Source organism: Lynx rufus, unplaced genomic scaffold (genome assembly GCF_022079265.1).
Source record: "Lynx rufus isolate CCGP_SWC_20201006 ecotype Redwood Valley unplaced genomic scaffold, mLynRuf1.p SCAF_25, whole genome shotgun sequence".
Taxonomy (NCBI): Eukaryota; Metazoa; Chordata; class Mammalia; order Carnivora; family Felidae; genus Lynx; species Lynx rufus.
The window spans coordinates 11,980,001-12,003,247 of NW_025814840.1; the positions used below are offsets into that span (position 1 = coordinate 11,980,001).

The 23,247-nt window shown below is 43.7% G+C and overlaps 1 protein-coding gene across 2 annotated transcripts in view; it reads right to left on the reverse strand.

Moving 5' to 3' along the window:
* MTR (5-methyltetrahydrofolate-homocysteine methyltransferase) overlaps window positions 1-13,686 on the reverse strand; it is a 106,264-nt gene extending 92,578 nt beyond the window's left edge. The window contains exons 1-6 of one of the 2 annotated variants that reach the window (XM_047088631.1): window positions 13,142-13,686; window positions 9,793-10,004; window positions 5,855-5,944; window positions 3,579-3,648; window positions 1,726-1,818; window positions 177-283 (exon numbers count right to left, since the gene is read on the reverse strand). In XM_047088631.1, coding sequence (XP_046944587.1) covers window positions 177-283; window positions 1,726-1,818; window positions 3,579-3,648; window positions 5,855-5,944; window positions 9,793-10,004; window positions 13,142-13,175 — 606 coding nt within the window. In that variant the 5' untranslated portion in view covers window positions 13,176-13,686. Of the gene's footprint in view, window positions 1-176; window positions 284-1,725; window positions 1,819-3,578; window positions 3,649-5,854; window positions 5,945-9,792; window positions 10,008-13,141 lie in introns of both variants that reach the window. The other variant, XM_047088630.1, reaches the window with a different exon arrangement.
* Window positions 13,687-23,247: the final 9,561 nt, after the last annotated feature.

Genomic DNA, 23,247 nt, shown 5'->3' on the forward strand with positions numbered 1-23,247 from the left:
GATAACCTTTTGAAATTTTTCTCATTCCACTGGCTGCAATTAGAAATGTTCAAGAACAGAATGGAACAGAAGACTTTTATCTAACTTTGACAATGGCTGTGACGGTCTTCTCGCCACACTGGGCGATCATCACAGCCCCACCCCACTCACCGTCCCTTTCATCTCCCTTAACTCACCTTGGCGTTCGCAGTGTCAAAAATAGTTTCAATGAGTAAGATATCAACCCCACCATCCAGGAGCCCCTGGGCCTGCTCTTTGTATGCTTCAACAAGCTCGTCAAATGCTGCAAAAAAGAATAAATAAATCACATCCAGGACTCAGTCATCAAAATCCTCTTGGTGGCCAGGACACGTGTTCAGGCCTGCACCGTCAAGTAACTATTGCTGGTTTATGATGCTTAAATTAAAGACAACATCACCTTTTGTGAGAAACCAAATAAAGGAATAGGGCCGTGGTGGAAATTACACCTGTAAACCGAACACAGTTGCTCCTACTCAACACCACATACGAGCCGAGAATGAGTGAGTGAGTAGGCAGGCATATGGTCTCTTGAGCCCCGTACCTTACTTCCAACATCTTTAGAGTGGATCATTCATTCCAGAGGTGGTTTTAATCAGACAGTTAAGGGATGAGTGTGAGGGACAGCTACAGAAACATATCACACTGACGTGGAAACATCGTAGGCCTCGTCCCGTTCCCTCACACTTGCCTTGGTGAGAGGCCACGGTCCCGTGGACTTCACTCCTGCCCTCTGACACCAACTCTGCCAGAGAGGAAACCTGCCTGAAGGGCAAGTTCAGCCTGTAACCAAAGTGTTCAATCACTGCTGCGTAAGAGTTCTGTTGGAAACATCTTGAGTTGTCCATGTCTGTCTGAGAGGTCATCCCTCTCCCCATTCACCTCCCAACCAAACAAGAAAGAAGCTTGGACATTCCAGAGAGAAACCTCAACAGTACCTTTATGCTTGCTGTATACAGCACAAGAGAAAGGAGAACTCAGCCCCTTGCTGTCATGTTAGACCAAAGAGGGCATCGCCAGGCCTAAGCCCAGTATGAGAGAGCAATCCCTGGTGAAGAAGTATGGTATCACTACATGGAAAGTTCTAGAACCAAAAACCTACAAACTATACTTGCCTGAACTTGTTATCTATACAAAATTCTTTACCATACAGAGTATCAGTATTATTCAGCTAAGTTTCATTCTTTTTGTTTTTTTATTGTCTTGATGTTTAAGAAATTGACCTAGATCTGCAGATTTTTCATAAAATCTCAATGTAAGTGTTTATATACACTAGTTTATAATGTCGACCGTGCTAGTATGTTTATATGGTTTGGGCTGCTTTCTGACATGAAACGGAGATTCAGTGAGTTATTCTGTAATAGACCAAGGCCTGGTGTCCATACTTACCCAACTGTTCTGTTTAAAGCTTTTTTTTTTTTTTGATTGGTTTTATTTCCTCAGCAGATAAAGAAGCACCAACACAATACCATGTACATTTGAAAACAAACTCAGTAACAATAATAATGATGATGATGACAGTAATAAAAACAAGAGCTCTTTGTTTAGAGGTTAACTACATTCCAGGGACCATTGTAAGCCCTTTATGTCAATTAAGTCACAATAACCCTGAGGAAGATCCTGTTACTCGTCCCATTTTACAGATTTTAGGATCACTGAAACACAGACATACTGGCAGGTCAAAGATTATATACCAGAAATACTCACTAATGTTCCTGTAATCTGGTTTTTCCACAGATGGGGACACAGAGAGGGTCTTATTAGTTGGACCCAGGGCTCCTGCCACAAACCTCTTGATTCCTTTGGGAAAAGAAAAACAAGCGTAAAATCTCTAAATAGGCTGAACTTTGTGTTGTGAATCGACAGGCTTTAAGATTTTTCCCTCCAACACACGTCTATAACCCCTTATCTACAACTCTACAAGACAAAAGCACAAAAGCACAAATTCTGTTCTTAATTCATTTGACGACAAAACATGATGTGACCTCTCCTGAACCACAAGAGGCTATTTATAGTCTTTATCGCACTTAGTGAGACAATTCATAGATTTTACTGCAAACATGCGTTTGGTTATCGCGGCCCCCACCAGGAAAACGATGAACCACAAGGGATGTGCACATATTGTTGCCAAGCCAACCCAAAAGACTCTGAATCCTTGCATATCATAACACTTCAAAGTGTTTCAGTGAGTAACCCCTCTTCTATCACCACAGCCGTGTTTGGATAAATCATCTCCCCTTATTCTTAAGAAATCTCAAAGGTCCTGAACTTGACACAGAATCTGTGAGAGCTCCTCATGGAAACATTCAACTTGAAATGCTCTCCAGCACTGGGCTTCAGGCCCGTCACTGTGGGAGGATATTAAGTCAGGATTAACAATTATAAAGCCTAAATTAAAGTATGAGAGATCAAATCTTAATCACTCTTTTAGTAATCCTTTAATAACTTTTCCTCCAGGCTACAGTCCAGGTGCTTCTAAAAGAGCCTCCAACGTTATGTCCATTTACATGTCATGACAGAAGCCCGAGGAAGGGGTGCACTGCCCCTTGCCTTTGGTGACAGTAACCACTCAGTAACCTGGGTTATGCTGTATAACTGGAGAAGACCACTGACTAGTGGATAACCCAATCTTTGAACAGGTTACCTTTCCCAAAGCTGAACAATAATGAGGACATAAGAAAAAGGTCCTTCTCTTTCCCCGCTTCAGCGTGTTTAACATTCTCTGACCTGCGACCCTGTCGGGCTGACAGTCTGTGCGTGCCCCTGGATTTAAGCATTATCTCTCAGAAGCAGAGCTCCCGTGAATTGCTTCAGTCTTCATTAGTATGCTGTGTCTAACTTCCTAACAATTCTGCTTTATATTTTCTCCTGTTGGCAATAATCTTACATTTCCAAATCTTTAGGGGCTCCACATATTTCTTCTATTCCTCTCCCTCCCTCAAAGCCTCCCCACCAGCTGGCGCCCAAGTCATGTGAATGGCAGCCAGCCAGAAGGTTAGTTATTTCAGGGAGCCACTTTTCAAGTCCCAGCAAGACTAAATCTAATGCCACACTCCTGGGTGTGCGGCACAAAGCCTTTAAGGACATCAGTGGTATGAAGCAGAAAATGCTCAAAAGGCAGTATCTCTTTACCTAAATAAGCCAGTCATGGGGATGAGGTAGCTTTAAAGGGATAAGATCAGGTATCTTAATGTTAACCATGATAACCAGTCAGCTGTCACCTTAACTACCTAATGACATGCTTCCAAAGGGAGAAAACTCGTTTTAGCTGCGAATACGCAAGGAAGCTACGGTCCTAGCTACAAAGGTAAGCTGTAACCCCCAGTAAAGCAAACACAGCGTCAAGCCTGAGCCCATGGGCATGGACTAAATCCAGAGAGACACTGAGCGGCTTCTTAGGGAAGGGCAGAGAGTAACTTGCACACAAGTACAAAACAGCGTCTGCGGCATGGCCAGCAGGCTGATGGTCACAGGGGGAAAAGGGCCGTAAAGACAGCACCTTGTAACTCAGAATCTCAAAGGAAGCATCTCCGTGAACCCGGGAGGATGACGTTCCTTACCTGTCTGGAGAGACACCTCCTCGGCTGCTTTCCTGGCCACTGCCGCAGAACACTTGTTCATCCGGTAGGCCTAGCAGATCAAACGCAAACGTCAGCTCGCTCTTCTTTTCCTCCCATACGAGTAAGAACTCCTGACCTTCAAAAACCCAGTTTTATTCAGTAAGCAAGTACAGAGGGAATTAACAGAAGCTCTGAATGAAATCTTAGCCAAGAAGACCTATCAGCTGCCCCAGCTGTGAGGACAGCAGGAAAGACAAGAGTCTTTGAGACCTGGTTTTAGCTTCTTCCCCTAAACTGTAAGCTAAATGATAAAAAGGGCAATGCCTGGACATGTGGTATGTCAAAGAGTAAGATGATGAAGTTACATACTCTGCGAATCAGCGAAAAGCATGGTGATGGGAAAAGACAGGAGGCCTGGGTTGGAGGACCGATTGTCCCAAGAGCCTGTGTGGCCCGCTCCTTTTGCAGTGTCTCCGGCCGTGACTTCCTTCACTGGATGGTGGCTGAACTCAATGGTTCCCAACTTTCTACAGATCACTAACCTCTTTAGAATTTCGTAAAGGGCCATGAACGCTCTCACTGGGAAATAAAAAGTATGCACAACCTCAATTTAAAGAAGTTCATAGGCCTCCTCAAAGGGGTTCACAGACACCGCTTCACAGGTTAGAAAGTCCTAGACTTGTGGTCTTCAGGATCCCTTCTAAGATCCCATGTGCCATGTATCCGCAGAGTTAGTAATTAAGAAGCCAGAATATCCTAAAATACGGAGTGGCAAACTATAGCCCCTGGGGCAAATCTAGCCTGAGCCTGTTTTATAAATAAAATGTTACTAGAATACAGTCAAGCTCATTCATTTGCATGTTGTCTATTGCTGCCTTTGCACTATAATGGCAGAGTTGAGGAGCTGCTGTATATGACCAACGAAGCCTAAAATATCTACTTAACTGGCCCTTTACAGAAAAAGTTGGCCAACTCCTGCCCAATAATCACACGAAACTCATCATTTTCCCTTGGTAACCCAAAAGACACAAGATCTCACAAAACATGAGAAAAATCAGTATTGGAGCACCAGGACTTCCTGCACGAAAACAGAGGAATGTGTCTGGAAAAATCCCACTCAAAAAGGGGAACGAAGGCATCTACTATGTATTCCCATCATCCACATTTTATAAAATTTGGAAAAGGGGCATCATGTTGATCAAAAAGAAACCAGATCTCCACCCCACACCCATGAGGATGGCTACTTTCATAAAACAAAACTCAAAAACCCCAAAAACAGAAGCTAACAAGTGTCGACAGAGCCGTAGAAAACTCAGAACCCTCGTGCACTGTAGGTGGGAATACAAAATGGTGCAGCCACTGTGGGAAACAGCATGGTGGTTTCTCAAAAAATGAAACACACAATTACCGTATGAAGCAAGTAATTCCCCTTCTGCGTACAGAATCTCAGGAAACAAAAGCAGGGAAGCAAGGAGATCGTGGGTACATAGTAGTAGCATTGTTCACAATAACCGAAAGGTGGGATCAACCCAAGTGTTCCCAACAAATGAACGAACACACAATATGGAGCATGATCTGGCCTTAAAAAGGAAGGAAATTCTGACATAGGCTACGGCATGAGTGAACTTGGAAAACATTATACTGAGTGAAATAAGCCAGTTGTAAAAGGACAAACACTATGATTCTACTCACGTCACGCACCTAGAGGAGTCAAATTCATAAAGAAAGTACAGTGGTGGTTTCCAGGATGTAGGGGGGTGGCAGGAGAACGGGGAGTTACTGAGGGTAACAGGGGTTACGGAGTTTCGGCTCCACAAGATGACCAGAGTCTAGAGATGGGAGGTGTGATGCCTGCGCACCATGAACGTACTTAACGTCACCGAAGTGTATGCTCAAAATGGCTAAGATCATCAATTTTAGGTTACACGTGTTTCCCCACAACTAACAAAAAAAAGAAAATCAAATCCGCCACCCAGTACATGAAAAGGCCTCCCCAAACTGCACACACAGCCAATCATTATGCCTTTATCAGCAGCCACTATAAGTATCATTTTTATTTGATTACGTGCCCATAAAAGAAACCAGTTACAAAATGAACGGTCTGCCATGTTCAGAAGCAGAAGAGATTCAAACTGTTTTCCAAGTCTGACCACGAAAAGTAGGCATCTAGGCACTGGCTGGACTCCGCGCTTCTGGTGGTTTTCTCACGAGCAACTACCACCAAGGCAGCAAACGCGCAGAAATGTCTCAGACTTGAGGCACAATGGAGTTCTTACCAAGTGTTCGAGGCCATAGTCAGCTTGGGCGACATTAGTGCTGCTGAAAGTGTTCGTTTCAATGATATCCGCTCCAGCCAGCAAGTAATCCTGCAACAGGAGACAGTGATGTCAATGCTGTGAGTTTGAGAACCCCTGTCCCCCAGCAACAAATAGGACTTCCCACTGGCACCACCACCAGACACCCCGGGACCACTTACTAAGCGGCCGGCACTACACCAGAGGCTAGAGGTACAAAAAGACATAAGGATGTCATAGAAAGGAATGTGCTCTAAACAAACTCAGACCCTGAACTGACAGTTCACATGCTAAGTTGTACGAACTGAATCAAGTTCCTTAGACTCCAGTTTCCTCCCTAGACTAGAATCTAACTCTTCACAGTGGCTGTATGAAAACACAAGCATCGAGTTCTGGCTCGAACAGCACTCTCCGGCCTGAGCACAAGCTGGCTCCCACTGACAACCACACTAGGAGAGCCCAGTTCTGCCGGGAGCTGTCTCCACCCCAGTTTCCCGGTCCCTCTGAGCCAGAACTACACTCCTGCAGAAGCCTGAGGGTCTCAGCATCAACCTGTCCTCAACCTACCTTCCGCACTTCACTCTTTGGACAACACCTTCTGAACCTCCATCTGATGAACACTCGAGAATCTCTCAGCTCCCCTGACTTCCCAGTACTGAGTAAACACAACCCTTCCCAAACTGATAAACACTGTTTGCAGAACAGCTAGGAAATGAAAACCAAGATTTACCTATTTATAAGTTACAAACATCCTAAATATCCACCAGTTGGGAAAAACTAAATAAGCTAGAATTAATCCACTTTATAACATGCTTTGTGGCAGCTAAAAAACATTGTATCTGCATAAACCGACATGGAAAAATCTCCAAAAAGTATCGCTGAGTAGAAACCAAAATTGACTGATGTGTAAAGTATGACATCATGAAGTTTAAAACATACACGTACACAAGCAGTATGAATTTTCTACTGATATGTATGCATACACATACATGTATGTGCACACATATACACATACACATAAATGCATAACAAAGTGATCTGGAAAGACACACACTAATGTAAGTGGTTAGGTCAGGAGAAAAAATAGAAATTTGGAGTAGTGGTCAAAGCAAATTTATTCTTACCTATGGGTTTTGTTTTATAAGAGCAAATTATATTTAATTTTTCAAAAAAGAGCAAGAAAAATTGGAGACAACATTAATGCCTAGGAATAAATGAATTCATTAATAACATACACAGAATATATTATGAAGTTCTTAAACCATGTTTAAGAACATTTAATGCTCATGTATACAGATAAAAAAAATCCAAATTATAAAACAGTATGAAGTAATCCCAATATAATCCCATTTAAAATCCCAGTATAAAAAAACTAGATTAAAATATAAATTAAAATATGTGACTAGCAATTATTTATTGGCGTTGATATGTCCTGGTTTTGATTTTCTCTTTTATGGTTTTCTATTTTCTAGCTACTTCTTTTTTTAAGCAATAAACATGTACTGTCTTTACAATTAGGGGGAAAAGTTTTCTAACTTCGCAGCTTTCTCCAATTTTGTGTGGATCTGAAAATGTCCACTGTCCACAGTGTAAAAAGTGTTTCTTCTGGCTCTTCATCCTCTCTCTACACCTTTTTTCCTGGCTCAGAATCCCACTCAAGGGCCCTAGGCAGAAATCATGTGATCAGGGGCAAGCTGCGTAATGTCCCCGCTCCTCACTCTTCTCCTGGAGAAAGCTGTCAAGACTAAAGAAGGACTTTAAGGAGAGCATTTGTAGAGGCTAACAGAGGTGCTGAATTCTGTTTTGTGACAGTGATACTTAAGGCAGGGTAGTCCTCGTGGCCAGCTCCCACAAACTTTCCCTGGGCAGAACCTAAGTTGTGGCCACACCAGCCACTGTGGTTCTTATAACCGCAAAACATATCTCAGCAACAACCACAGGGCACTTTGGGGAGAAAAAGGTATATTACTCCCAAGTCCTGGAGGGTACAGGCATGCCCAGGGCCACACTGCAAGGGGTGAGAGGCACATGGGGCGGGGGGGGGGGGGGGGGGGGGGGAAGCACAGGCATGGGGTTCTGCCTCTTCCGAGCTATAGGGATGGGGTGCCTGGGGTTTCGCAGTTTCACTCTTTGTTGCCGAATTTAAGACATGAGTGGGAATCAGGCTGTGGAAAGGGGAAAAATGGGGTCAAACAGCTGGCTGTCTGGGTCACCCAGGACTCTGTAAAAGCAGAACTTCATGGGTGGGAACAGCCTGGTTTCTTATCTAAGTGTTTAGTCGGTAGCTGTAGTACGTTAAATATGAGATGGATGTCTTTGAAATGGGTATCTTGGCAGCCAAAAGCTTCATGTCAGGCACTTGCATTACAATCACAGAAGCTTCCGGGTCGGGCACCTACACTACAAACATAACCGAGACATTCCATTAAAATTAGCCATCAGGGGATCTGATCCATGGTCACTAACGCCACTAGAAACAGCCAAGTGTGAAAACAACCCAGTGTTTCCTTTCTTCATCCAAGAACGTGGTAGGTTCTCTGCACTCGAAAAACTCTAGCTAGGAAATGCACCCCCAGAAATGGAACACCCACCTACACTCTATTGTATTTACAGCCATTTTTGCTTCATGTGCCTGTTGTGGGTACCTTGTAGTTCTATCTAGATGCCTACCTAATACAGACGGCAAGGATTCTTTCTCTAACAAATATTTACTGAGTACTTACTATGTGTGAGATGCTCTAGGTAGTAGGGATTTGGCAGTGAAAAACAGGCATCAATTCCTGTCCTGCAGAAGCTGATAATCTAATGATAATCTAATGATAATCCACATGAACAATATGACGAAGCTACATGGCATGGTAGTTCATATGATCTTATCAGTTGCATTATAAGAACTGTATTTGTAACCATAACAAGCAATTCATACCCATGAGGGCATTCCTGTAGTTAACAGGATTTAACTACACAGTCTCAAGGCCAAGCAGAAAAACTTAGGTACCATTCTTCCTACAGAACCAACACCTTTTCGAGGACCAATTCTAAATCTTCTGGTACCTAGAATTCCCATCATGAGCAAAGGAAAGGCATTTTCTTCAAATGAATGCTATCCTTCACCTTACCTAGAAAAAAGTCTTGACCACGCAATAAAATGATCCCTTCCATACTCACTGGAACACTTAATCACTTGTTTAGACTTTTTTTTTTTTTTTAAGAAGAGCTTGAAACACCTATAACAATGCCCCTCTCCAGAAAATAAAACTCTCTCGCTTAACTGGTAAATACGCTTTGTCCTTCTAACTGAATCCAGACCAGGAAAACAGATTTTATCATCTTAATACCTCTTCTAGTCACCGTTCTGTGTAATTCCTATGATAATCTATAAAACAATTTCGTTCTGTGTTTAATTATAAGTTATAAAAATGTATCGTACCCAGTTACCTCCTCCTGATCTCTTTATGTTGACTAACCATTTTTATTGGACACAGAAAAATGGAATGAAAGGGGATGGGATTTCAAGTCAGGGAGGCTCCCTAATGTCAGCTAAGTTCCTTAACCTCTGTCAGGCTCAACTTCCAAATCTACAAAATAAGAATAACCACCTTTGATTTTACTTCATCAGGGCTGTTGTGGTGACTTAAGTAGGACAGCATATGTGAATACCCCAACTTGTCCAAGATCTTTATGGTTTCTCACTGGACTTTAAATGCCTCGAAGGCAGAAAAACTACCTTTCTGAACTCCTTATCCTGAATGCTCATCACGGCGCATGACCTTTATTTGGCGTCCAACAAGCCTTCTTTGTGAACAAACCACCTCTTTCTTCTGTCCCCTCCAGACACCGGGGACGGTGGTCTGCCCTCCGTATGCGAAACGACTTACAGAATAATCAAATGAACACAGAAGACCCTGGGGATACTTGACCTTATGGATTTGGTAAATGACATTGGGTTGAGTTACACTTAAAATGTCATTGTTGCCTTTCAGTGGCCTGGCGTGGTCTTTAAATTCGTGACCCCGGAAGTCTTCTTCACTTAGCTTATGCCGCTGGATCATGGTGCCCATCCCTCCATCCAGCACCATAATCCTCTCCCGCAGAAGGGCTTCGACCTCATCCCGCAGGGATTTCTTCACACCTGCTTTAAAGAAAGTGAAAATCTGACTTTCAAAACTGAAAGCGGAAAAAGACAGGGGGAGGAGGTTTCTAAGAACTACTGAAAAGCCACAGAACTACACTTAAGGGAGTCCCTGAAAATTCCCTGTTGAGCCTCCTCCTTGGTTCATCTTTTCCTGGCTGCCCTCAACATGTCCCATGTCTGCTGTCCCAAACCTGCTTGCTTTTAGCTTCAAGTCCTTTTCCCTCTGTAGGGGATTCTACCTAATTCTGCCCAAAGAAGTCTTCTGTTGGGAGCTCCACAATTTACCCGCCTCTGCCTCAAAACCCTCTTACGGCTTGGCTCATTCCATTTTCCTTCTCTCTCCACCTAGGGAGGGAGCACTTCTCCACTCACTGCAGATCTGACCGCGGAGTGTGCCTCTACTCCTCCTCCCATCTTCATAAAAAGTCTAAGCATTCTTCCACAGGGTCCCTACTGTATTCACTTTTTAATCCAGAAATACACAAACTGTTCTTGGTCTTTAAGACAGTTTACTATTTACCATAAAACAACCTTGCCCCCCACATATACAAACTCTGAGATCTTGTTAAAGGAGTCTTCATATATGCAAGATATCAAAGTGTTTTTTTTAACTCTAAACAAAACATGATTTTCTATGAGAAATTTGACATATGCCATAATTTATGTGGAAAACTAAAGCCCAGAAAAAAAGCTGAATTAACTTTGAAAAAGTAGAGTTTACTTGGCCCACTAAATAGTCTACCATAAAACTATATTCGCATAAGGAAAAAGAAAATATAGGATATCTTCATTACTTAGAATAGGGAACGACTTCAGGCTCAAAAGCCTATATTTTTAGTATTTTTAAAAATGATGAATTTGATTCCATAAAAATTAAGGATTCTTATTAAATGAAAGTCACCATAGACAAAAATAACAGATTACGGATTGGAGGAAGGTTCGGCAATGTCTAAAACTGAAAGGGACTAACATCTATAACATACAAGGAACTCTAACAAAGATGCAAATAGTCAAGTCAAGGAAGGATAAAATAACACGCAACAACTATTGAAGAAATGCTCAAGCTTATTAGCGATTAGATGTGAATTAAAACAAGCTTAGGGGTGCCTGGGTGGCTCAGTCAGTTGGACGTCCGACTTTGGCTCAGGTCATGATCTCACAGTTCGTGGGTTCGAGCCCCATGTCCAGCTCTGTGCTGAGAGCTCAGAGCCTGGAGCCTGCTTTGGATTCTGTGTCTCCCTCTCTCTCTGCCCATCTCCTGCTCACTCTCTGTCTCTTTCTCTCTCTCTCAAAAGTAAACAAACATTAAAAAAAAAAAAAAAGATGATACTTATTTACACTCAATAGATGAGCAATAATTATAAGACTGGATAACGCCAAAGAAAATCTGAACCCTCAAGTATGCTTGCTGGAACACAGCCATTCTGGAGAGAACCTGAAGAGGTCTTCCTCCCAGATTTGCGGGTTTAAGTGTTCACTGTTCTTATCTTTTGTAATCCTCATGCTTTTCCAGTAGAGGATTATCTTTCACTGGCTTCTAATCACCTTGCCCTCCAGAACCTTCTCGTAAGAGTTAAAAGTCACTTTAAGAATTCTCCTTTCCCTTGCAAGGGTAAACGGTCATTGAGATCTTCCCTGAAGAACAATAACCAAAATACACTCGTGCTTATCTGCGTTCGGTTCATTATGCACAGAACATCCTGTACATTTTACTCCTGACTAGTCAGGTTCTTAACAGGGCACATTCTCCCCAACATCTCTCACAGTGGAAACAGAAATATCGAGTTTTTGCACTTCCCCCATTTAGCTGAGCCCTTCTGCTGTTGATACATTTAGATGAAAGGGAATTCACGTATTTCCTTTTTTAATTAAATGGGAAGGGGAAAGTAAGAAGTCATGAAGCAGAGGGGCGCCTGGGTGGTTCAGTCAGTTGGGCGTCCAACTTCGGCTCAGGTTATGGCTCAGGTTATGCTCTCGTGTTGAGTTCGAGCCCTGGGGGTCAGACTCTGTGCTGACAGCTCAGAGCCTGGAGCCTGCTTTGGATTCTGTGTCTCCTCTCTCTCTGCCCCTCTCCGACTCACACTCTGTCTCTCTCTCCTTCAAATATAAATAAACGTTAAAAAAAAATTTAATAGAAAAAAGTCATGAAGCAGAGATATTATTTAAAGAGCTGTAACATAGGCCTCTGTACATCTTATTTGATAGCATCAGTGACAAAACGTTTCTCAGTTACATTTCCACTGGTTTCAACACCCACATCAGAACCCCAGAGTCAACAGGCTCACTAGCTCACCTGTGATAAATTTCCTTCTGAGTTAGGACTTCAGTATTCACCCCTGCCCAAGATGAACACCCTCTTTCTGTCACAGGCAGCTACTGTTCTGTCCTTATCACTGGTTCTCTTCTTGCTACATTGCCTACCTCATAGCTCACATGTTTTCATGGGTAGATTTGACCACAAATTTTAACCAGGGACGACCTTAGAGACCCAGAGCTCATTATAAAGCTGAAATTATTTTCAGTTCTTGAGCTAGTTTTTTTCTCAAAGTTAATCTCAGAGCCCCCAGCATCACCATCAGCTGCGATTACTACTTCCCATCACGACCTTCTATCTGCTCTTTTACATAGTGATAATTCTGTGCACACTGGAGTTTGCTCTAACCCTGATGTGGAAAAGAAACGTTCGCTGCAGTTTCAAATAGTTCTCTGGGTTTGCTATCTGTCTCAGCACGTGGACTTCCTTTGGATGAGCACATGCTCAAAAAGTACTGAATAAGAACGTTAACTCATGCAAAACTTCCAAAGCGCCCTGCTGGAATATGGTGCACCAAGCTGTAAAAGTTTCGTTACTTTGACATTAAGAGCGTGTTTCAGGGACAGGACGCGGGGACAGGGCGGTGCTTCGCGGCTGCTGATGGTCTGTCTGGGGAGCGAGGAGTACAGGTGCGGAAGGAACCAAGCAGAACAACGTGGGACCTCAGGGCTGCTCTGCAGGTTCAAAGGTGCCGCCCGCCCGCCCGCGGGGAAACCTGGTCGCGCGTCTCCAATTGCGGAGGAGAATCACCCTAGGGATTAGGAGCCCATAGCAGGAGTCAATAAACAACTGAACCGCTGAGACCGGGTGGCAACGTTACCGGAAGGCGTCAGCTCTGGCAGCGCGGGTGACATGCCGCCGAGTCTCCTCCTCCTCCTCCTCAGGCCAGCGGCAAAGCCGGGAAGTCGCGCTCTGCGCAGGAGACGGCCAAGAGCGACGCCAGCCAGCGCCCGGGAGCCTGCCTGAGGCCCGAGTCGCTGTGAGCGCCAAGGGCCCCGGAGCCCGCCGCGCCCCGGGCCTTGCGCGCACCGCACGCCGCGCGGGAGGTGCCCCCGCAGGACCTGGGCGCGGCGCGGGGATGATACGCGCGCCCTCGGCCGCTACAACGCTCCAGCACGTGCTTTCTTCGCGGTCACCCGGCTTGTCCTCCGCGCGGGGCTGGCGGCCAGACACGGGCGGCCCGAGGCCGGGTCGCGGGCAAGGCGCGGACCGAAACCGAAGAGGAGGACAACGTGGCGTCCGAGACGCGGGACCGAAGCTCTCAGCCGCCTTGGGCTTTGGGACACATTACAACGCAGTTAGTTTCTCCGCTCAATCTAGCCTCTGCGTGGGAGGTCCCGCCCCTTCCAGCCCGTGATTGGTCTGTATGAGCACGTCACGGCTGTATTGGCTGATCTGTTTGAACCAATCACCTGAGGGTTCTCCCCAGGGTTCTCTGGGAGATGTAGTTCAGGATCCCAGGCGGTCAGTGTATTTAGTTAGAGCCCAGAGGAGGCTTTGCTCATCTCCAAGCCCCATATCCAGAAGTGCGGCCAGAGTGACCTCTCCAAGTTGAGGTCGTAGTGCGAAGTTGACGATGGTTTTCAACGTGTTTTGGTGTCAAGAGACAGGAACGTGGAGTCAGAAGACGAAGTACCAGTCACGTTTTGCTACTGACTGGCGCTGGGCAAAATAATTCATCTGAGGCAACACCACTCTACACTCTCTAAGCATGAAATGATAGGTTTTGCTATTTTATAAGGTTGTAGTAGGGAGAAAATGAGATAGTGTGAACGCGCTGTGAAATCTGTAAAGTACGTATAGGCATGTTGTCACTTATTGACAGTGAAATTTTATTGAGCACTTATTATGTATCATGCATTGGGCATGCAAAGAAATGCTTCCATCTTGGAGAGATGGAGAAGGAACTCGCAACCTACTTAAAACTAAATTGATGGGGCGCCCGGGTGGCGCAGTCGGTTAAGCGTCCGACTTCAGCCAGGTCACGATCTCGCGGTCCGTGAGTTCGAGCCCCGCATCGGGCTCTGGGCTGATGGCTCAGAGCCTGGAGCCTGTTTCCAATTCTGTGTCTCCCTCTCTCTCTGCCCCTCCCCCGTTCATGCTCTGTCTCTCTCTGTCCCAAAAATAAATTAAAAAAAAAAAAAAAAAACGTTGAAAAAAAAACTAAATTGAGCAGGAAAAAAAGAGAACCACGTATGGATACAAAAGAGCTGCAGTATTCTAAAGCTGTTGGGGGGAAGCTTCAAGGAACTGAGTCTTGAAGAGTAAGAAGTGTGTGCCAGGTAAGTCCATTCCTGTTGGGACAAACTCCCTGGGTGGAACACAGCACTTGAGAGAATTTGAAAATAAAGGACGGCTCTGTAAGGATGAGCCCGGTAGATGGGAGGAAAGCAAATGAATCTAGAAAAATAAAATTGAGACCAAATTGTGAAGTTCACAAAGCTTTTTTTTAAAGTGCAAATTTGCCTGCCCTTCTCATTTTACTGTGTGTAATTATACCTCAATTTTTTAAATGTAAAAATTATAATAATGTGTATAGCATCTTTACCAACAATGGTCATACTTGGAGATGGGAAAATCGGAGGGGGTGGAGAGTGAACGGAACAAAGGAGAGTGTGGGCGGGATAGGATGGCCCTGAACAGCTGAAGATCTTGTTAAGATTGTAAGGGCTAGTTTTAAATTATTCCCCGAGTCACAGTTTGTTGATGAGTCCCTTGAAAAATAATCTTTTAGGTACCTAGTTACTTAGTATCCTCTGTCTTAGAAGAAATTGCAGGAATTGTGTATCAAGTGTGTATTTTTTTTAAAAAAAATATTTTTTTTCCAACGTTTATTTATTTTTAAGACAGAGAGAGACAGAGCATGAACGGGGGAGGGGCAGAGAGAGAGGGAGACACAGAATCGGAAACAGGCTCCAGGCTCTGAGCCATCAGCCCAGAGCCTGACGCGGGGCTCGAACTCCCGGACCGCGAGATCGTGACCTGGCTGAAGTCGGACGCTTAACCGACTGCGCCACCCAGGCGCCCCTCAAGTGTGTATTTTTAACAAGTCGTCAGATACTTGCTTTGTCAGCTAAAACTGACCAAATCCAGTGTCCTCTTAGTCTTAAAGGGGTAACAAATTAGACTAAAGGGGCAGTGAATTACTAGTACAGAAACTCACACAACGTAAAAAAGTTCCAAGGATACCGTCAGGGGTTGACCTGTGTCCCCCAACACAAACGTTGAAGTCCTCTAAACGCTAACACTTCAGAATATGAACTTACTTGGAAATAGGCTTGGTGCACATATGGCAAGTTAAGATGAGGTCCAAGTGGAAGGGACACTTAGCCCAATGTGACTGGTGTCCTTATTAGAAGAGGAGAGAAACACACAAGAGAAAAAACAGCCATGTGACAGCAAAAGCAGAGGTTGGCATAGCCTGCTGACACCTTGGTTTTAGACTTGTAGTTTCCAGGACGGTCACACAATACAGTTTTGTTGTTTTAACCGCCCCCCCCCCCTTGTGTGGTACTTTGTTAGAGCAAGCCTAAGAAACTGATACAAATACATCTTTAGATGAGGTGAGACCACCAAGGCAAAGCCTCAATTTCTCTGTCTCTCTAGAAAAGAACCTATTGTCTTATTCTGATGACAGTCTGCTAGCCCACCCCCCCCATCTTCACCCCGACTCTCATTAAACTCATCCATCATACGCATTATGTAGAGGTAAGGCTCCAAACTTCCCCTTGGTAGTTTTGGGCTTCTTTCCCAGTGGGTTTGTCTTACAGAGAAAGAAGTTCTGATTGGTGAAGCTATATATCCAAATCTCACCGTACACCAGGGGTAAACTGTATTCCAGCTTTATACGTTATTCTATGGGCTTGGTTGTGTATGTCAACCCCATTAGATTGCATTGGTGTCCTGCCAGTCGAGAGTCCTGAGACTGTAAACTGAGAGCCAGTTCTGGAACAAGGTATTCCTTGCCCTGGGGTGTGGTCAAGGTGATCATCGGCTTTCCCCAGAAGATCCCTGACTTTGTCCTCCCTCCCTCAAATCCTTTCGTAATCTCAAGATTTTGACCCATCCTCAGAGGCACAGAGGTCAACAAGCACTTTGATTACTGACACGGATTGCACTAATTGAGCTGCATTTACTGAGTCTATGATATACAGTCTTGTCACCAAGTACAGGGAAGTAAAAAAGAATATAAACGAAACCTGAAGGTTTTTTTTTAAGCTTTTTAATTTTTTTTAACATTTATTTATTATTGAGAGACAGAGAGAGACAGAGCATGAGCAGGGGAGGGGCAGAGAGAGAGGGAGACACAGAATCGGAAACAGGCTCCAGGCTCCGAGGCATCAGCACAGAGCCTGACACAGGGCTCAAACTCACAAACTGCGAGATCATGACCTGAGCCGAAGGTGGATGCTCAACCGACTGAGCCGCCCAGGCGCCCCAAGAATTTGTTCTTAATTAACTTTTCAGTTTAAAAATTATTTCTGGCGTGCTCTGAGAGCACCCACTTCTCTCTGACTGGCTAGGACAGCTGATCAAGAATAGGTACTACTCCCTCTTTCTTTCATCGTAAATTGGAAACTGTGAATAAAGTAAGAAAAAAAAAATAAGAAAAATAAATAAATAAAAATTACTTCTGATTCCCCTTCATGTCTAGAATAGAAATTTCTAGAATTCAGGGGCACCTGGGTGGCTCAGTCGGTTAAGCATCTGACTTCAGCTCAGGTCATGATCTCACAGTCCATGAGTTCAGGCCCCACGTCAGGCCCTGTGCTGACAGCTCGGAGCCTGGAGCCTGCTTCAGATTCTGTGTCTCCCTCTCTCTCTGTCCCTCACCCCCTCATGCTCTGTCTCTCTCACTCTCGAAAATGAATAAATGTTAAAAAAAAAAAAAAGAAATTTCTAGAATTCAAAGATAAGACTTTACAAAGTGTTTATCAGGTCACTTTCCCTTCTATCTCATTGATAAAAGTAAAAGTTTAGCAGTTAGCTAAAAGTTTAGCTCTCAGCTCATCATCTTAAGTAGATTAAATACCACGTTCCTGTTTATTAAACAAAAATATTGGTACTCATAGGCAAAATCAAACCAAATCAAAACAAACCGACAGCTCCCAAAAAACCCAAAACCAAAAATCCAACTCAAAGCAGATTTAGAGCAACCCCCTCCACACTTTGGGTTTTCTTAAAAAGTTTTAAATATCCTTGCAATTAAATTTATAAATGCTCTCCTCTCTGTCTTCTGAATGATGATATTTTCAGTGTTTGGAATTAAGTTTTGTCTAAGCCATAACTTACAGTGTCGGATGCTGGTGTCGAGCTGCTGGGGGCCCCACTCTACTGCTCTCTAGTTGTGTGAGCCCTTGGGTACTTCCTTTTTCCTTAATTTCTGCCTCTCTAAAAGAGGAACAAATATATGCATCCCATTTTATAAGCATGAAGATTAAAATAAGAGTTTGCTCATAAGAACTGAAGAGTTCAACACACGAGAGCTAGTCTTACCAATGTTACTAGATCAAGCCCATGGTTTGCATTTTAGTTAAGTGATGTCTGCATACAGGTGCTGGCATAATGAGGCAGGTCAAGGGTGAACTGCCTTGGATAATTAAGGCTGTTTTTGCAGTCAGTGGATCAGGCGGCAGAGATTGAGCCAACTGGTTTCCCTAGGTGTCAAGGCCTAGAGAGAGATGGTAATTCTCTCAGTGCAGGAGAAAAGCGAGGCCTCCCCAGGGCTATTGATGACAGTAAAATAACTTCAGGGATGCCTGGGTGGCTTAGTCGGTTGGGTGTCTGACTTCAGCTCAGGTCGTGATCTCACGGTTCCTGGGGTTCAAGCCCCAAGTCAGGCTCTGTGCTGACAACTCAGAGCCTGGAGCCTGCTTCAGATTCTGTGCCTCCCTCTCTCTCTGCCCTTCCCCTGCTTGTGCTCTCTCTCTCTCTCTCAAAGATAAATAAACTTTATTTTTGAGAGAGATAGAGCGTGGGCGAGGGGCAGAGAGCGAGAGGGAGACAGAATTCCAAGCAGGCTCTGAGCTGTCGGCACAAGCCTGACTCGGGCTCAAACTCACGAACGGTGAGATCATGACCTGAGCCAAAACCCAGAGTCAGATGCTTAACTGTCTGAGCTACCCAGGCACCCCAGAACAGATTGTTTTTTTCGTAACTACAAAAGGAAACTGGTTAAGATTCAGTGCTTAAAAATTTCAACAATCTAGAGGCCCGTGTGTGGCTCAGTCGGTTGAGCATCTGACTTCAGCTCAGGTCATGATCTCCTGGTTCATAGATTTGAGCCCCGCATGGGGCTCTCTGCTGACAGCTCAGAGCCTGGAGCCTGCTTCAGATTCTGTGTCTCCCTCCCTCTCTGCCCCTCTCCTGCTTGCACTCGGTCTCCGTCTCTCCCTCAAAAATAAACATAAAAAATTTTTCTTTTTTTTTTTTTAGATTTCAGCAATCTAAGCCAAGTTAGTATTTTGGTTTTGGTTTCCTTTAATGGGCAAATTTTCAAATAGGGATGGGGTGGGGGGGGGCATCTGGGTGGCTCCGTTGGTTGAGCATCCAACTTTGGCTCAGGTCATGATCTTACGGTTTGTGAGTTCAAGCCCTTCATCAGGCTCTGTGCTGACAGCTCAGAGCTTGGAGCCTCCTTTGGATTCTGTGACTCCCTCTCTCTCTCTGCCCCTCCCTGGCTTGCATTCTGTCTGTCTGTCTCTGTCTCAAAAATAAACATTAAAAAAAATTAAAAATAAAATAGGGATGATTTAAAACATCGTTTTCTGGCTTTGCCTGGGCGGCAGGGAGGCATGGTCCGAGTAAGATAATCAGGGTGAAATCTAGAATTTCTACGGTATTTGGGACATAATTCAGAGATATTAAAAAAAAAAAAATAAGAACTCTTGGTGTATGGCATTTAAAAATCTGTTTAAATCCTGTGAATTGTTGGCATTATTATTTGTTCTTTTGGTTAGCAAATATTTATTGACACTGGCCAGGCACTGGAGCTAAAATAATGAGACAGACCCAGGTGCTGCAGCCTAGAATGTAGGAAAAATGATAATCAATTATATCATTATAAAGCAAGATTAGTGCCATGGTGCTCTTCTTATCCTTGTTTTAGGATGAAAAAAAACAAGGGAAAGAGGAGTTGGCTGATGAGACTGCAGTCCTGTTTACACGTAGTTGATCACAACCAGTTACAGATTTCTTTGTTCCTTCTGCACCTGCACTCTTTACTGATTAACCTAAACGAAAAGGAAAAGAAAGAAGAGAGAAGAGTTAAACCCAAGGTCACATTTTCAGTACTTGGCAGCTGGTCCTCAAACCTGGAAAACTGGTTTCAGCACTCACGCACTTTGTCACTAAGGTAAGACTTTCCTTTGAGCAGTTCATGCAAGAGCCCTCTCCCCCAGAAAACTGGACATCCCGAATCGCTTGTAATGTCAGCTGTTACACAGAATCCCTGGCCCTCATTTACAATATAGCATGAGCTTACAAAACATTGTTGCTTTCTTAGTAGTTAAATAAATGCCATTCATATTCCTGAAACCCTGGAATTTTACTCTGCTACATTTTCAATGGGAGATATTCGGGGCGAGACAAAAATTTCATGTTCAAAGGACGTTCAACATACGGCCTCCCCAGGGTGTTAGTACAAGACCTTCCTGAGGTCTGGTAGGTCAGGCCCCTTGCCTACTACTCTGCCTGTCCTTTTGCCTTGCGTATTTAATTAGTCTTTTATTCCGTTTAAGAAAGTCTTATTCATGTACAGACTTTTTCTGGCTTGGTCTCAACTACATCTACAGCAACGTCTAATTACTGGCACACAGTGGCAAGTGAATAAATGTTTGCAAGAAGAAATTACTGGGGGGCGCCTGGCTGGCTTAGCCGGTAGAGCATGCGATTCTTGATCTCAGGGTTGTAGGTTTGAGCCTCACATTGGGTGTAGAGATTACATAAAAATGAAACCTTAAGGGGCATCTGGGTGGGTCAGTCGGTTAAGGGTCCGACTTCGGCTCAGGTCATGATCTCACGGTTCATGAGTTTGAGCCCCATGTCGGGCTCTGTGCTGCCAGCCCAGAACCTGGAACCTGCTTCCGATTCTGTGTCTCCCTTTCTCTCTGCCCCTCCCCCACTGGTGCACACGCGTGTGCACACACACACACTCTCTCTCAGAAATAACTAAATATTAAAAATAAAAATAGATAAAACATAAAATCTTTTTTAAAAAGAATAAATTACTGGAGACATATGGCCGTCACCATTTTTCAGATCTTATCGCATAAACACTGCTAGCTCAAATTTCACAGCAGACTATAAAAGAGAGAGGAGTTTGTTTGTTTTGTTTTTACAAGGATATACTTAAAAGTTGTAATCATTCTCTAAAATTGGAGATACGATTCTTTCATTTTCCAATGGTAAGATAAATCTCACAAGGTTAATATTAAATAAAGCAAAATAATCCCCAGATCAAGCTGACTGTAATTCAATGAAAGGTACTAATCCTGGTAAAGAAACACTGTGTTCCTCAGAAACTGTGGGCACTGGGTGAAGCTGAATATTGCTTAGGAATGGAGGCACAGAGAAGGGACTCAGGAATGTCCGACTTGCTAATGGGATCTTTCACCGTTTCTGGTGTATCGGGTTTCTATACTAATAGGAGATCCATGCCTCAGGCTATCAGGGTTTGAGACCACTAGCCTTCAGAGTCATCTGGCTGTTGCCTGGGTGGCCAGCTAGTTCTTCTCCGGGGACAGACAACCATACTGGGACATGTAAGCTCTTTCTACTTAAAGTGGGACATAAATATACCGGTATACCATTGAGAATACCCATGTGTAAGTATCAAGCTCTTCTAATAATATCTGACATACCTTTTACGCTTGGATGGCCAGTTGGTATTAAGGACCTTGATATAAAGTCCTTATTAAAGCCATTAATTTGGATAGCTCTCAAAAATGAAATATTGCCTGAAGACATTAAAGTTACATAATGTATGTTTTTCTTCAAGTAAATGTTTAATCACCAATTACTTATTCCATTGGTCAAACGCTATTAATTTACAGTGCAGGGTTAATTCCGTAGTATGTTAAATCTTGGCATGTTTTTATTAGGGACTAATTTAATTTCAAGTAAATTGAAACCCATGGCATTATACAGATTATCAAAATGTATAATTGATATTGACATCAGAAGGGTACCTGGGTGGCTCCGTCGGTTGAGCGTCCAACTCTTGATTTCGTCTCAGATTATGATCCCAGGGTCTTGGGTTCGAGTCCCGCCTCGGGGGCTCAGTATGGAGCCTGCTTGAGGTTTTTTTTCTCTTCTCTCTCTCAAATAAAATTTAAAAATATTGACATCAGAGCTTTAGAAAGTCAATAAAACAAGTACTAATTAACTACCTGAACTAGATAAGTAATGTGTCAGGTGCTTTGGGGGGGGATGCGGAGATGTTCAAAACAGGATTTCTACCCCAAAGATCAAAGAGAGATAATAAATGAGGAAGACAAAGCAGAAATTGAATAAGGGAAGTACAAATGAAAAGCTACCGACCAGAGAAAAGGAGGAAGTTCATTCAAAATATAAAGAACTGAGAAGGATTCAAGGAAGGAGATGGGTTTGGACTACAGTGTAAAAAATTGGTGCTTATGGGCTGAAAGTTTATGGGGCACCTGGGTGGCTCAGTCGGTTGCGTGTCCGACTTCGGCTCAGGTCATGATCTCACGGTCTGTGAGTTCAAGCCCCGTGTCAGGCTCTGTGCTAACAGCTCACAGCCTGGAGCCTCCTTCGAATTCTGTGTCTCCCTCTCTTTCTGCCCCTAACCCACTCGCATTCTGTCTCTGTCTCTCTCAAAAATAAATAAAACATTTAAAAAAAATGCATGTTTACGCCATGCCTACACCTCACATGAATTCATATGTTGAAATTCTACTGCCCAATGTGATGGTGGTGGGATGTGGGGCCTTTGGAAGGTGCTTAGGTTATGAGAGTAGAGCCTTCGTGGATGGGATAGGGCTCTTCTAAAAGAGGCCCAAGACAGCTTCTTTGGAAAGGGTATTCCTTGGTCACAAGTAATTGTTTGAAGGACACATAGATCATAGATGCTATAAACTCTGCCATATGTAACTTGTCTTTCTACTGCTCATATGCTTGAACAACTGACTGATTGCCTGTGAAATTCTTGAATCACAGCTTTTTCCCCTCAAAATTGTTTGCTGTGTTGTCTTTCTTTCTAACAGCTCTACTGAGATATAATTCACATACCATGCAATTCACTCATCTAAGGTATACAATTCAATGGGTTTTGGTGTATTACATTATTAAATTTTTTTAAATGTTTTAATGTTTATTTATTTTTGAAAGAAAGAGGGAGAGAGAGAGAGACAGACAGACAGAGCATGGGGCGGGGGAGGGGCAGAGAGAGAGGGAGACACAGAATCCGAAGCAGGCTCCAGGCTCCGAGCTTTGAGCTGTCAGCACAGAGCCCGATGTGGGGCTCGAACCCATGAACCATGAGATCATGACCTGAGCTGAAGTCAAACGTTTAACTCACTGAGCCACCCAGGTGTCCCACATTATTAATTTTTTTAATTGTGGTATAATATATAACATAAATTTGCCACTTTAACCTTTTTTAAGTATACAATTTAGTGGCATTCATTGCAATCGCAGTATTGTGCAACCATCCCCATGATCCATTTCCAAAACTTTTTCACCACCCCAAATAGCAACTTTGTAACAATTCAGCCCCAGTCCCTGGTAACCTATAATCTACTTTCTGTCTCTATGAATTTGACTACTTTAGGTACCTCACAGAATTGGAATTATATAACATTTGTCCTTTTGTACATGAGTTATCGCAGCATGATGTTTTCATGGTTCACTCGTGTGTAGCATACATCAGAGCTTCATTCCTTTTTAAGGCTGTATAGTATTCCA